At 38.7% G+C, this 15,782-nt stretch overlaps 1 protein-coding gene across 5 annotated transcripts in view; it reads right to left on the bottom strand.

Moving 5' to 3' along the window:
* The window catches only part of sh3gl2a (SH3 domain containing GRB2 like 2a, endophilin A1), a 40,843-nt gene extending 26,300 nt beyond the window's left edge, over positions 1-14,543 (bottom strand). For all 5 annotated transcript variants that reach the window (XM_044347115.1, XM_044347116.1, XM_044347117.1 and 2 more), the window contains exon 1: positions 14,339-14,543. In XM_044347115.1, the coding sequence (XP_044203050.1) occupies positions 14,339-14,383 (45 nt within the window). In that variant the 5' untranslated portion in view covers positions 14,384-14,543. The remainder of the gene's footprint in view (positions 1-14,338) is intronic.
* Between the last annotated feature and the right edge of the window lie 1,239 nt (positions 14,544-15,782).

Raw genomic sequence — 15,782 nt, 5'->3', positions numbered from 1 at the left:
GTATAAAATGGACCTAGAGTTTGATTATTTTATCAAACTGTTCCTAAAGTCAAGAATGAACTTTTACACTAAAAACTAAATGTCAGTTCAGTGACACTCAAATAACTGTACATGTTAACCACTTTAAGATATGCCTCTGCCACTTCTTTGATGTGGTTTAACTGGTTTTATGGGAGGAAACCAGTGGTGCAAATCATACACTGAACACCATGTTTCATAAAAGATGTACAACTGTACAGCTTCAGGAGATAGTAAAGATGCTGAAGCTTTAAATTGATATCTAAAAATCAAAGGAAGTTTTCAAGTAAAATTAATGTAACCGAGAGAAAGACTTTTAAAGATGGTAGAAGACTTACAGAAGAGTAACATGCATGGGTATAAAAAATGAAAGCAGGAGGAGTCAAGTGTAACAGAAAAATGAATATATATGGAAAGCAAAGAATATAAAGTGAAAAATGAAGTGAAATGCAATTCTACTAAAAGTAATAGATCCTGTGTATTGAATAGTAAAGATGAAAGAATTAGTTGATCAACAGAAAATTTAACAGCAACTACTTTGATAATCAATTAATCATTCAGGTAATTTTTCAAGAAAAAAAACCCACCAAAAATGTTCCATTTCCATCTTCATATTTGTAAGGATTTGCTTTTGCTTTTATCTCTCTCATGTGATAGTAAACTGAATATCTTTTGGTTTGAGACTTGTACAACACAAACAATTTAAATGTGTTACTTTGGGCTTTAGGAAACTGTGATGGGCATTTTTCAGTACTATCTGACATTTTTGTAGATCAAACAATTAAAGAGAGAAAAAAAGATTAATTGATAATGAAAATAATCACTAGTTGCAGCCCTATTGTGTAGTATGTATCAATTTTTTTCTGTGTATCTATAATATTATAATTACCAGCTTTGTACACGGTACATAATGTATTGTTATAATATAATCTATAAGTAAACAATAAAGATAAACTGTTGTTTACAATCATACATGCAAAACCATTGGATTTTATATGTAACTTCACATTTTATTCAAGTGCAAGGCCATGTGTGGGTACAATAAAGTACATGTCAGAAGTTCATAATTAAAAAAAAGAGATGACAAGAAAAGATGTGAGTGAAAATGGATCTGGAGAAACACCAGTATAACAAATAAGATAAAGAGAGAGGACAGTATGTCAGAGTATGTGCTGTGACAGCAGCATGCCTGCAGAGAAACAGTATTTGCACCATTAGGGAAAACAATATCATAATCTACAAGGAGTGTGCAGACAATACCTGATTGTGAGAACGGAGGAGACACAAACATTCCCAAAACACCTCATCACTGGTCCCTAAACACAACACACCTTTAACACAACACCTGACTGAAGCCACAAAAATGCTGGCTAGCTTGAAAGAAGATTCATTATTGTTGTTGATGAAGATAAATGTCTTTTACTTCTAACTTCAGGCTAAGGAGTTCAGCTACAACAACAGAAAATGGATCCTGGAAGAAACAAGCAGTGGTACATTTACACTAAAATCAATAAACCAGCAAAAAACAGATTCTTCACCTTCCAAACACTACTGCACTCTCAATCACACTGCACTAGTCCCTCCCGAAGCTATAAATAATAAACAATAATATAAATACATCCAGCCGCTGGCACGACCTATTAAAAGACGAGAAAATTGAAAAGCCTCAGTAGAAAAACATCCTGTATATTTGATATTGACTATCTGCTATTCAACACCAGTCTGGTTTGATTAGATTTCCTGTCCATAAAGAAGGTCAAGATTGGGGAGGGAGAGGCGAACCAGAAACGTAATGATACCCAGAATATTGATGGCTGTTGCTGAACCTGTACATGCAAAAAGACGTGTATATTTCAACATATACAATATATGATAATAAATATTAAAATAATACAATATTTGGAGCTGAAACAAGCAAAAATACCAAACATTTGCTGGCTCCAGCTTCTAAAACGTGAGGATTTGATGCTTTTCTTTCTCATATATGACAGTAAGTTAGTTGGACAAAACAGGCAATGTGAATATGCCTTTACACCTTTTTTAAAAACTGTTTTATGACACTTGAGAGACAAAACCATTAATCAATAAAATAATTGGCAGATTAATCAAATAATCGTTACTTGCAGCCCTAAAAATATTAAATGATACATTAAAAATCTGCAGTGAAAACACCCTAAAGGTTTAAAGGAGGGTTAAATACAAAATGATTATGATTAAAAGCCAGTAGACTCAAAAACAAAGTGCAGATAATTTTGCAGTACTTTATCTGAAGGAATTCAGTAAATAGCACACTTGTGACCTTGTCCTTTACTAAAGCGTTTAGATCAGTGTATCTTACTGACTTCTTGTCCATGTTTGCTTAAAAATTGAGAATAAAAGGCAACTTTTATCTCTTTAATCTCTTCACATAATAAAGGTGTTCATAGTTTAAAAACTTAACAAAGAAGACTGAATTTACGCTGATGTGCTAAAAGCAGGAAATGTGTCCAGTCAGCCTTTCAAAAGGTGTTTAACGAGAGCTGGTCAACAGTGTTTGTACTCACACTAACAAAGTAGGTTGAGAATCAATAATTTATGGATTCGAGCTCAGACCTGCACACGCTGTAAGAACATTTATGGAGGCTTTAATCTATTTATCAGCCACTCCATATATACAGTATGCTGTACAAAAGCTCAGCTGTGATTAACGCTTCCAAAAACTGTCAGCACCACCTTGAATTTTGCTAACAAGCTTGGATAAGAAAAAGCTTATCCATAAACCTACATTAAGAGATTTTTTTTAAGGAAAAACACCCAAGAAAGAAAAATGAAAAGAATTTTCTGTCTGTCCTTGACAATATATATTAGACATGAAGAATCTGAAAAAGCTCATTTAGGTGAGTTTTATGTAGACTAGACACCCAAAATTTTAAGATGGGGACAAAGACAAAAAAAAAATCACACATCTTATCAACTGAATCAACATTTTCCTGGATTGTCTTCAACTCTCTTCTTTATCTGTTTTCTTGCAAAAATCACACAATCATCTGCAAACACACACACGGCTGCAATGACACACACCTACATGAATGGTCCACCGCCATCTCCTAATTAAAAAAGATATTTGTCATTTGCATTTCATTCAAGATGTCTAATCCACTGCTCAGTCTGTGAGTTATTGACGTCATATTAAGTCTGTACTGTAGAAAAATAACTTTGTTTACCAACAAGCCTCTGGCACTTTCTACAAGTCATGAAGGTAATGAAGAGGCTTGTTTACACAAAGCACCAACGTATTTAAATACTCATTAGTCAACTGCACGGTGAACAACAACATTAGGGCAATTATAAGAAGAGTTTAGTCATAATTCATATTTATATAAGAGTCTAGTATATTTAGTTAATTATATAAACTAAAACAGGTTTAATATACTGTATCTGCCTCCTCACATGATCATCCCTGCACATTTTTGAGTATTTTTTTAGTGTAAAGCAATATAAAGGAAAGGGCAGTGGTGACTCTTAAGCTGTGGATGAATGTGAAAATGGTTTATCAGCATTAAAATCCCCACAAGAAATCAACTTTGATATTAAGAGGACAGAAGAGTCATGACTCTCTGACCTGTCACATGGTACATTTGGTGGTCTGGTCCAGCACATGCAGCACGTTTCACAGATTACAGCTGCAGTGCTCTGATTCTGAGTCACACACAGCTCCAATATGATGCAAAGTCACTGTGCTCTGATTAATCTGAGTATAATCCCTGACAAGCCATCCAGTCTCAGCTCTGCAGTTGGTGGGAGGAAGCTGTGTGCGCACATGGCGAGTGAGTTAACTGTGTGTCACATAACATTGCTTTTTTTTTTTTTTAAATACTGGGGAAACGTCTCACATACTGTCCGCCCAAAACTCTGCTGGACTCACTCTACCAGCAGACATGTAAATACAGTAAAAGCACAGACTGTTCCCTCCCAACCCTCATTACTGCTCCTTCATGAGCCAAATTAGGCATTAGATTGAGGACATGATGCTATACAGCTGTCTGAAAGCACAGCCCCCCCCCCCACTCCTCTTTTGTTCCTAACATCCTCCTCTTCTCTCCACTTACTCCATCACTTCCTCTTCTCATCGCTTCCTGCTCTCTGTTAGACTTTACAGCTTCTCTCTATCATCTTTTCTCCTGCCATCCTCCTTTCGGTTCTACGCTTTTCCTGTCCAGATATCTTCTTGCCTTAATTTTCAGTAAAGGAATAAAATTAATCTGCTATAATATACAAGTTATGCTGTTTCATTATACAGTATTTTGTGTGTTGTTGTCGGTTAGTCCAACAAGTACGGGATAGATTGCCATTATATTTTGTACAGATATTCATGTTCCCCAGAGGGTGAAGGCTACGAAATTTGGTGATTCCCTGACTTTTCACATAGCACCATCATCAGGTCAAAAATTCAATTTATGCACTACTTTTTTTTTTTTTTTTTACAACAAAATACTCCCACAATTAATATCATTCCAATCAGCCCCAACTGTACTTTGTGTTTAGTGCTACTTGGCAAACACTGATGATGTTTAAACTGTGTACAAAAATAATACATACATGTCTAAATTGTCTTATTTGGTCTTATTTTTCTCCACTCCTCACTGTTTTTTCCTGTGTTCTTGTAATGTAATTATTTTAGCATTTTTACTGTTTAATCTGTTGGTTTTACTGTTAAGCACTTTGTAACTCTGCTTAGAAAAGTACTCTATAAATAAGGTTGTTATTATTATTAAATAGTCAGAAAAAATAAAGATTGGATTCCTTACATCTTTCTAGCCAACACAAACTGTAATATCATGAAAATCTCACAAATTACTTAACATGACGACATCCCTGCTGACACCATCCTCACATAAATAAACTACGTAATATTGCCGCAAACTCTCATAACACTTTCATATTCTCAACACACAGCAGGAGGCTGACACCACCCTCTGGCTAATTATTACATTATTACTGCTGCCAGAAACAAATTTTGGACCTCTATTTGTATCTAACAGTTTGGTTTGCGCTGCTAGCGTGGCTGTAGACTTTTTTTAGTGCTATATTCTATAATTAAATTATAGAATATAGAATTCTATAATTAAATTATAGAATATAGCAAAATGTTACATTTCTGTCTCAAACATTGATGAAAAACACAAGTGGCTTATATGACCTCATGATTCATGATGTCTGCTCGGACAATGACCTTTAACTCTGAGAAACTGCTCCACACATCACAGATAATACCTTTGGCAAGGTCTCTGGGGCTCTAAACACATCCATAACTGTAAATGATGTTGCATTGCCCTTCATTATATTCACACTGTGTTGGCAGCTATAACAAAAGCCAATAACCAACATGCTGAATGGGTTTTGGGGAAAGTGAACTGCAGGCTCTGGGTAATAGATTTACGTAATAATGATGTGACCCAAATGTCCCTGAAGTAGAGGTATATGTGTGTTTATGAATGTGGTTTAATTTATTCTTATCAATGTTTCCGTGTATAAAAGTAAATTGCTTTACACTCCATAAGAATGGCAACACATTAACAGTGGAATCAACATACAATGAAAAACCCAATGGTATTGTTTTGTTGGGTAATATAATTGAACTCTATTGTGAGTCATGTTAATGGCCAATATCTTTAAACGCATATGTTTTGGAAAACAAAAGGACCAATGCTAATTTTCACTTTTTAATTAGGCAAACCTTTACCTAATGCTTAATAACAGGTCCTGAGAAATTCCCTTTTCAAGCTCCATGCTATCGGTTGTCTCTCCTGCAGTGGTTGATGCCCAGAATATGTAATATACCAGTCGTGAATAAAACATCAACCATGGCCTGAATACTGATGCTGGGAGGATGGGAAAGGGGGGAGAGGAAAAAAACAAGGGAAAGGAGGAGGAGAAACTGCGGACAGTGATGAACAGCAGCTCGCTTTCTACAGACAAACCAAAAACCTCAAGTGAGCGTCACTGTCAAAATAAGAAGGCGTGAATCTGCAGAATATCACCCACCAGTGTTTTCTTCACCCAGCACATCCTTCTTTTTTGACAGATTTTGAAACTGGCTTCTTTTTTTTCTCCACATATTCATTCACATTTCTTTTGGATGAGGATGTTTAATGAGTTTATCTCACCAGTGCTCTTATTTAAAATGTGCCGACAGCATCTAACCACAGGACGAGCTAAAAATAGATCTGGTACAGGTAGAGTTCGTCTGTCATTAACCTCTAGAACAAAGCTGATGTCAGAACACTGAACAACTCCACAGTCCACTTTTCAACCCTCCGGCTACTGCATGCACATTCATGTCAAAAGTGGTATCGCTGACAGTTTATTAAAAGTTTCTGCTTTGTTCCCCTCCCTCTACTTAATAATTTTAGTAAATCTATGGGACTTAGTGAGATATATTGGTATTTACAGGTAGGGTAGTAGCAGCTCTGGAGCTTCTGTTTATCACATGCTCAAGTGTCAATAGACAAAAAGTCACTGTTGTAATGGTCTCTAAAGGATTAATGTGATGTCAGGGGAGTGAATGAGAACATTTGCTGGAGGAGAAATGATAGAGGTGACATTTCGCACGTACACTAGTCAAAAAACTGTCACTGCTGCTTTAATATATAGCAAAACCTGTCTGAGAACCAGTGAAAGATTTTATTGTTTGAAAGATAAACTGTTTGCACCCGTCAGACAGCAGACCAGAATTTATGTCTGTTTAGCAAGCCCAGGGAAAAGGTCTCCTGGTAAATAAAAACTTTGTTTTAAAGCTGGAAGGCAAATGACAAGTGCATGTTGTAAGGAAAGGAAAGAGATCAAGATAAAAAGATGGGAGGTAGATTGCTGCGGGTACTGTACTGCTGGACTCGATCCAGTGCAGCACCACTTTTGCTGCAATGCTGAACCGCACTTGGCAAAAACTGGATATACTAAATGGGATGGGACAAATGCGTTCAACTCTTAGGAGACTGTTACAACAAGGAGATTTTGTCCTCTGACTCATGAGCCAATGACAGACATGAAAACAACACATCTACAGCTGATACTCAGCCCAGTGTCCTGCAGAATTACGTCCATATTGGATGTCTCTGCACTTTGCAATTTACAGCCAACGCCAACATTCAGTGCCAATGCAGGAAGTAGGCGGAAAGAAGAGTAAGTAAGAGAGAAAATGAGATGGTCAGGGAGATGGATCGGTATGTAACACATGTGACTTTTGTGCAAGAGACTTAAGTCCCATCACAGATCTGCAGTAAAAGTTTTCCTTTTTTAATTAATAAATGTAACCACAATTTTTCCCTAACCTGAACCATTTGCATGGCCGTATTTATAGGGGCAGAAATTAGTTGATGGGCCCCCAGTAAGCCCTGGGTTCTTCCACCATCAATGTCAACAATGTTTAATACTACCTGGCCCAAGGTTTGCAATGGGTTCATTTGATTAAACATGGAACCAGAAAACCAAAATAATGAATGTCTTGAAACTCTATTTTGACAGCGGCCCTCTTCATGAGTGTCTCAGTATTAGAAAAATAAAGAAGAACCCACTTTAAGGCCCTTATTTTGTCAGTTTATATTCTGCTTTAATAGTACATATGAAAAAACAGATGATCAATAATATGTAAATGAACACAAACTAATTAACACACAGTAAACCTGGAGCGTTTGGACTGCAGGGCAGCTGCCCGCTCTGACCAGTTAGTAATCCAGCTTGTTTATTTGCCACAACAACCGTCTTTCATAACCTCAATCACACTTAAGTTACTGCAGTTTAAATAAAAGGTTGTCATTGAACATTTGCTGAGTCGTCCAGTATTGATGCTCTTGACTTGTGATACAACAACCACAGTTACATACTCTCGCTACTACTGCTTGTATCGTGTGACTGAGATGACTGAGACTCTTCATAGAAATCATCCAATAATATTTTATTAAACAAGATGGCGCTCATTTCTCAGAACTGCTAAGTAAAAATTGGCAAACTGTAGTGACAAAATTCAAATTTCTCCTGCAAGAATCCCTGCAGATCTGCTGTTCTCCACACTCTCTCCTGTTTGACTTGGCAGACTCCCTCCTCCTTCTCTCGCTCTGTTCAGTATATCTTGGCTGAATTCTCCTTCTCTCTCTCTGCCACTCCCTACCTGCTCAAGGGTGCTTTCTACTTTATCTCCCTCTCTTTCCTCTTTCTTGTCTTCTCTTATCTCTCTTTCCTTGCTTCACTCTTTTTGTCCCTCCCGCCCCATCTGTTATCTCCCAGCTGGATCTGTTTTACGCTGCACTGCAGTAGGCCTAGCGAGGATCCAGGCTGGATGAGTCACCCACTCACAATCTGCTGCCCTAAAGCCCTGCAGGCATCAGCCACATCCAAGGACCCCACTGCTGTGCACAGGCACGCACGGATGTACATCTATGCACACTTGCACATTTCATTCTCTTTTCTAAGGAAAGCACAAATGCTGGAGATGCCTTTTAATGTATGTGCACATACATTAAAGTTAATGGACCAAGAAAAGACCTCCACAATACTTAATCATTTGCCTTTAAGCTACAAACTAAAATGAGATGGTTTCCGACTGACAAATCAAAATGCTACACACAATACAACGATGGTTAAAACAAGCAAAGTACTGATATTAGTATTCACAACACACACTGGGAAACCTCTGGTCAGACCAAGACTGAATACATAATAAAGGATTACTGCTTCATCACTCTCTGTAAGAAATATACCCTGTTCAAATTTGATAGCTGCTTGCTGATTTTAAAATACCAAAAAGGACAGATGTGCAATCCAGCAGTCACATGGGTACACATGTGTAGCTATCTACACAGATCATTTTGTTCCCATATAGAACACAGGTGATATAACACTTCGTGCTGCTTGCACAGCTGCTCTTCAAAGGTGTACTGGCTGTGTTTTACAGCTTTTCTCAGTGACGTGTTACACCTGAAGAGAAATTTCAAAAAGATAATGGCTGACATTGTCACAGTACCCAAGTTCACCCTGTGATATTTCTTTCCAATCTCCACAGCTGTCACAAACTTAAAGGGTAAAGCTGGTGATTTTCTTCATTTTTCTTACTGTCAACAAATTTCATGTGCAGAGGCAAACAAACAATGAACTCATCCTACTCACAAGTATTGTATGTCTATCCAAAGCCTGATATATCTTATTCCTCTGTGACGTAGACCTCCATTGTTGTTCAAAAACTATTAAAAACACGTCAACGATCCACAATGCTGCTGTAACATGTTCCTTCACTATGAAGACAATAGTTACAGATGTTTGTTTAGAAATGGCTCCAAAGACTAATAACAGCGATCACGTTTTCAGTCTCAGCTGCTAGTATTTAAAAAGTAGCACCGCTTGTTTACAAGTTGTGCTGTCTGTAAATTAGCATCTTTTTTAAAAACTCAAACAGTGAGTGTCTTATAAATAAACTCATTACATGGTGTTTACACAAATCTGTTGCTACTGAAGATATACTGAATCAATTGTGCTGCCATCCTAAATCTATCACTGTGATTAGATGTCATAATTAATATCTTAATATTATTTCAATATTATATTATAGTTAATTCACTGTTTATATCCATATGGTGTCGATCTGCAGACAAGATTATTGGTCACTCAGTAGTGCAGGGCTGCAACTAACGATTTTTTTCATTATAGATGAATCTGTCAGTGATTTCCTCAATTAATCAATTAGTCGTTTGGTCAATAAAATGTCCAAAAATGGTGAAAAATATGGACTACTGTTTTCCTACACCCAAGGTGACATCCTCAAATGTCTTCTTTTGTCCCAACCAACAGTCCATTCCCCAAAAATATAATTGTTGCAGCTCTATAATAGTGTGTTTAGCACACAATATTTACTTTAAAAATAGCTTCTTATCTTATGAAAATCTTGTATGGTATAGTACCAACAAAAATGGACTAATATGAACCTGTTCAGAGATGCAGCTGTGGGACTTGAGATGTACCATAAATCTTACAGAAAAAAGGATCTAGAGTCTGTCATATCTATGATTTTATCATGTAAAGGTGCTAAATTTACAAACATGACATAAAAAGGAAAAGTCAGAGGCTTTAGTCAGTAGATTCATCCATGACATGCAGAGAGGAAGCCAAACTTGTGAGGAAATTCGTCAGCCTCCTCCTGACATTGACAAGAGGCAAAACAACCATTTTATCTGGAAAAGCTGCCAGACTAAAACCCCCCAACAACTCTTCTTTTTTTGTTTTCTTCTCGTACTCACTCTGGCATCTGGCACACTTTCTCTGGCTTCAACTTATCTCTCTCTCCTGCAGTACTATTTAATGATCACATTTTTGTCTCCCTCCTGGCAGCACGAGCTCATTCCATTGAGATAAAGTATGCTCTCCGCAGCCTTAAGATAAATATAAAAAACTGGTATTTTAACAAGGGTTTGATTCAAATATAACGACAAGCAGAACTGCAGTTGAGTCTTTTTCCCAAAACATTAGTTTTAAAAGAAGAACATTAGCAGATTCACATGCATGCTCACAAAATCAACTGAAAACCAGGACACACATACATGACTCTCTCCATGGGAACAGAGCCATCATGAATGTAGCATCTGCTCAAAGCATGACTCATTTGACTCTGAGGTGAAGATGACTTGTGACGTCATAAAAGCAATCCTCACCTTCAAAAATATTACAGACAGAGAGACAGTTTGTTAGCTTAAAGTAATGAGGAGGAATATAACGTGTTTTTTTTTATAGCAATATATATGATGTTTTTCTTAAATACAGTGAATGCAGAACTACTATATATCACTTTATGACATAGTGATAGGATTTCCAAGTAAATAAATAAATAAAATTTTAAAAAGCTGTTTCTGGTGGACCTGCTGAGTTTACCCTTCATGCTCTGTGCTTCCCTTCTTTTTAAAATGGGCCCCGTTATTAATGCACCACTCTGAGCCCCGATGTCCTTGGGTGAGAGAGAGAGAGAGAGAGAGACAGAGAGAAAGAGAGAGAGAGAGAGAGCTGTCCTCTGTCAGAGAGAAAGTGTGATTGTGGTGGTGTGAAATAAATTACTCAGTGATGGATGTGAGAAGGTAAAACTGAGGCTGTTTGAGGATGTGTGTATGTGTGTGTGTGTGTTTGCATCCCATTAAATCCCTCCCTCACTCCATGGCATTCTGCCTTTTATGAGCCGCTTCTCTCAGCACACTCCATAAAGTCTATAATGAAGAAATGCTGCAAGACTCCATGCAGAAGAATGAGGATTTTTATCTCTTGCAAGCTGTACACTTACTTCAGACAAAGCTGCACAGCTAATTAGCAATTAGTGACGCACGGGGCTATAAGGTCAATGCAACATTTCAGGATATGCAATCTGTTCCAATCTACATATAAACCAGTTTGATGTTATCATGCCATCATTTATTCATGGAAATGTTTTATCTTGAGATTTTATGACATCATAGATATGTAGACTAAGAAGCCCTGTTCTCTGTTGTCCTTATTATGTGTGGACGATATGACAAAATATAACAAGATAATATAAACTTGTCAACCTTCAGAGAATTTGCTATATGTCTTATACCTAGCTATTCCTTTCATATCTGTGTTTATATTAGACTACTGACAACAACGGTTTGATATGATTTTTGCATCAATGTGATTAAGTGCCTAAATCTTCTGTGTATTTAATTTGCTTGATTAGCTTAAAAAAACATTAATCTCTGGTTATTCGATCCATTAACTTCCTATCTTTTTCCAGAAAATCTACAATATTGTGATATATATTGATATCACTATATAAAATTACATATAGGCTACCTTGTTGGAGGTTTTGTCCATATCACTCACTCCTATGATGGCGCCCTTAGATATGACAATAAGAAGAGAGCCAACGACTATTATACATTTTGTGTAAAATTAACACCAACTATGCAGATATCTATTCTGCCAAATTCCTATCCGATTCTTTTAAATCTCTCATGCTATCTCTTAATCTCTTGACCCCCCTCTCCTTGTGTTGGAGTGGGGGTCCTGCTAATGTCTGGTCGGAGGATGTGTGTGTGTGTGTGTGTGAGTAGACAGATTGCTGGGTTGCTGCCTATGTGAGTCTGGGCCTGGATTACAGGGATGTGGCACAGGAACAGAGGGTTGAGGGGAGCCTTCTGCCACTGGGAGTCTGGGGAAGAAGACAGGGTCTGTATATGTGTGTGTGTGTGTGTGTGTTGAGGAGCGGGTGGGGGGGTGAAGCTGAGGAACAGACGGCGGGAGACCACAGAGACAGCTAACTTTGAGCCTAGAGCTGATGGAATCTCACAGGGAATAAAATTGTGTATTGAAAATGGTGTAGTGTGAGATCTACTAATTCAGATGTATTCACTATGTACACACTCAACCACACCTCTTTACAGATATAAATGCTCATATGCGCCCCCACCTCACACACACACACAGATACATTTGAGGCTGTAAAGAAACATCTGCAGGGTGAGAGAGGGCTCTGCTAATGGGTGACAATAGACTCATCACACAGAATTAAGACAATCTGTGCGGCCGTCTAAATGCCCCATGTGGGCTGCTGTCTACAGCTCTTCCAATCTGACAAAACGAGCTCCTGATTAAAACTGAGAAGTGTGTTAACAGCAAACCATGAGCTTTAACAATTATTATTTTTTCTTTTTATTAATCAACTCTTCCAGGTATGTTTTACAGTTTTTATTTACGGTTTTATTTTTGATCCCTAAGTGCTGCTCTTAAAGATTACGCAACATTCCCGAGTCTGGCTCAAATCGTCTACGTAAGCCTCTTGAATGTCAGTGTGACATTAACATCTATACAAATGACTAATAACTGCTTTAAATGACCTAAAAATACAATACTGCCTCTGCGCTGTAGCACCATATTGAAACCCAGCTGTTAATTGTGTAAATTAACTCCTGCCATCAGAAACTGCTACCTTATTCACAGTTATTCGGATCCAACATGCAATTAAGAGTTTGAACATTGACCTTCAACAGACATGCCGTTATTAGTGTCACAATTAAGTCATTATAATTATTCTCTCCCACCTCACTGATAATTGCTCATAAGGATGAGGAATGGTGCGAACTGGGAGCTGTAACAAAGCCCATATGGAGGCTGGGTGAACTGGAGAACAAGGAGGAGAGTGGTGTGTGTGTGTGTGTGTGTGTGTGTGTGTGTGAGTCAGCCACGCTCCAGGTTTCCTACTGTGAGGGGCCTCAAGCTGGCTGTCAGTGTCACTGTGACTCACCCCTAAGACCCTCAACCCCCCCACCCCCCAGGAGCTCTTAAGATAACACCGGAAATAAAGCTACTCAAAGGCCCTGGAGTTAGTGGCAGGCTGCAGGGACAGATCGGTCCATGGCTTTTTCCATCAAGGTCCCATTCTGGAGCACTGGTGACCAATAGCCACCAATCTGATGGGCTCCAAAGTTAATGATGGTTAAAATCTCAATCTGAGCTTCTGGATACTAAAATGGGTGGTATAGTATGAGCCTCTGGGTAACCTTGAACAGCACTGGACCAGCATCTAATAATAACAGATAATTTGGCATTAGATGGGGATGGTGTAATTAAAAGCATCACTGGTATCCCACAACAGCCTTTAAGTGCGTTTAGAGGGCGCCGGGGTCATGGCGTGCCGCTGCTGATAGGAACGGATTTCCGCCAAGGCGCACTTAACGATTGCATAACACAGTGCCCGTCGGAGTTCCCACCGTGGTTGGCTGAAAGAAACACAGATTTAAAACCGTCTTTCGTTTAAGGCTACAACTTGCGCATTACATGTGTGAGCGGCTGCCATGAGCTGCAGCTCTGATGGTTTTCTGTGCGTGTTGACGGTGCGGAATGTCATCTGAAGGGTACCGAGAGGAACTGACGTGCCCGACATCACTATCATCACATTGTCGTGCCATCTGCCTCCAAGACGGCCACACAGAGAAATGACATTGAATAATTATCGTGTCTTTTCCCGTCATGCGTCAAATAACCCATAATAAATCTAAACGGAGGATTCAGGGTAAAACATGAGTAATAAATTACTCCTTTGGTGCAATGCTGCACCACGCCAGTCTATTCACTGGAGTGCATTTCAGCACCAGGACAGCGATGGGTAACTGATGTATGGATGGAGCACAACTACAGTAGCTCACTACTACACGGGAGTGCAGCATGAAAGGTCCATTAAGCACCAAAACGACTAAAGGCGAATCTCTACAGTCCAAACGCATCCCCACTCCTCTCCAATGAAGTGACACCTCAGTGTGAATATCTGGTGTACAAGACGTCGCGGTCCTCTTACCTGAGTGGCTTTGTGGAATTGCTTCTTCAGCCCCGCTACAGACATGGTTGCTACACGGTGGTTCTAGCTGGGAATATAAACTGATGCTGCAGTTACGTGTAGGGAAAAATCTCGTTCCTAATTGTATTTGGTGAGCTTGCAGCAGCGGCTAACCCCCGTCTACGCTGGTCTTCACCAGAGGGATCTCCTGTGAGAAAGGGGCTGACTAAAGCCTCGATCGGGTTATTGGATGTCAAACCCACATGTCTAAAACGGCGCTGACGTCAGAGCTAGCTCCATTTAAAGCGGCCGGCTCCTCACCGGGAATGGACTCCAATCTCTAAAGCAGGCGGAGGAAATTTCTAATTTAAGATCGTTTAGTAGAAGGATGAGGACGTACGAGGATAACAAACTGACACATAATTACTCTTCAATTAAAGTGAGCTTTAATCTGACATTAAGATGGAGTGATACCGAGAAGAAGTAAAACATTTCGTAACCCTAAGTAGATCAAGTTTGTGGGTAGAGACTTAAATGCTAGTTGTCCTTTAGAGTGATGGTGGTAATAGTTGCCTTAACCCTAGATTATATCTATGGGCTACACTTTTCTATTACATTAGAGAGAAGGAGAGAGAAAAAGACACACTAGAGTACACATACATGTCGATGCTTGCCCCCTTAATGAGACTCGTGACTTGTAAAGACAAACTGCAAAGTTTCAGTAGCGCCGCTACACCTCCAGCACCCTGGACAGCGCCCATGAGCAGAGACAATCACGATTCAACTCCTATTCTTCTCTATTCAGTGTAACAGCATAATAGAAATGACAGATTCATCACTAGACGAACACACCGCGGGTCAGATGCAAAAATGTTGATTTACACGATGAAAAAGATCACACAGAAACCGGTGCCATGAAAATGTGCATCCACCGCCAGAAACCAATACTGGAGAGCTGAGCGTGACAGACTAGCAGTTGGCAAAGGCGAGTATAACATCCCCTCAAAGTGAATAATAATAACATCTATACACGCATAATTACACTGTGGCTAATATCTAGGGCTGCAACTAACCATTAATTTCACAATCGTTTAATCTGCAGGTTATTTTCTCAATTAGTCGATCAATCATTTGTTCTATAAAACATCAGAACGCAGTCTATGTCCATCACAATATCCTAGAGGACAAGGTGACGTGTTCAAATGTCTTATTTTGTCAGACATGCAGTCCAAACCCCCCAAATACTCAATTAACTATAGTTTAAGACCAAGAAAGGCAGCAAAATTATATCATTTGAGAACCTAGAACCATCAAATGTTCGCATTTTTGCTGAAAAAATAACTTAAACAATTGTTAATAATCAAAATAGTTGCCAAACAATTTTCTTTCGACCAACTAATCGATTAATTGACTAATCGCTAATAGCTGCATTTTAAAATCGTGTTAACTTGTCAGGAATTGTCAA

The sequence above is a fragment of the Thunnus albacares genome, chromosome 3 (genome assembly GCF_914725855.1).
Source record: "Thunnus albacares chromosome 3, fThuAlb1.1, whole genome shotgun sequence".
NCBI classification, from domain to species: domain Eukaryota; kingdom Metazoa; phylum Chordata; class Actinopteri; order Scombriformes; family Scombridae; genus Thunnus; species Thunnus albacares.
Note: the sequence above shows the minus strand (reverse complement) of the source record. Positions and strands in the feature narration are given on the sequence as shown.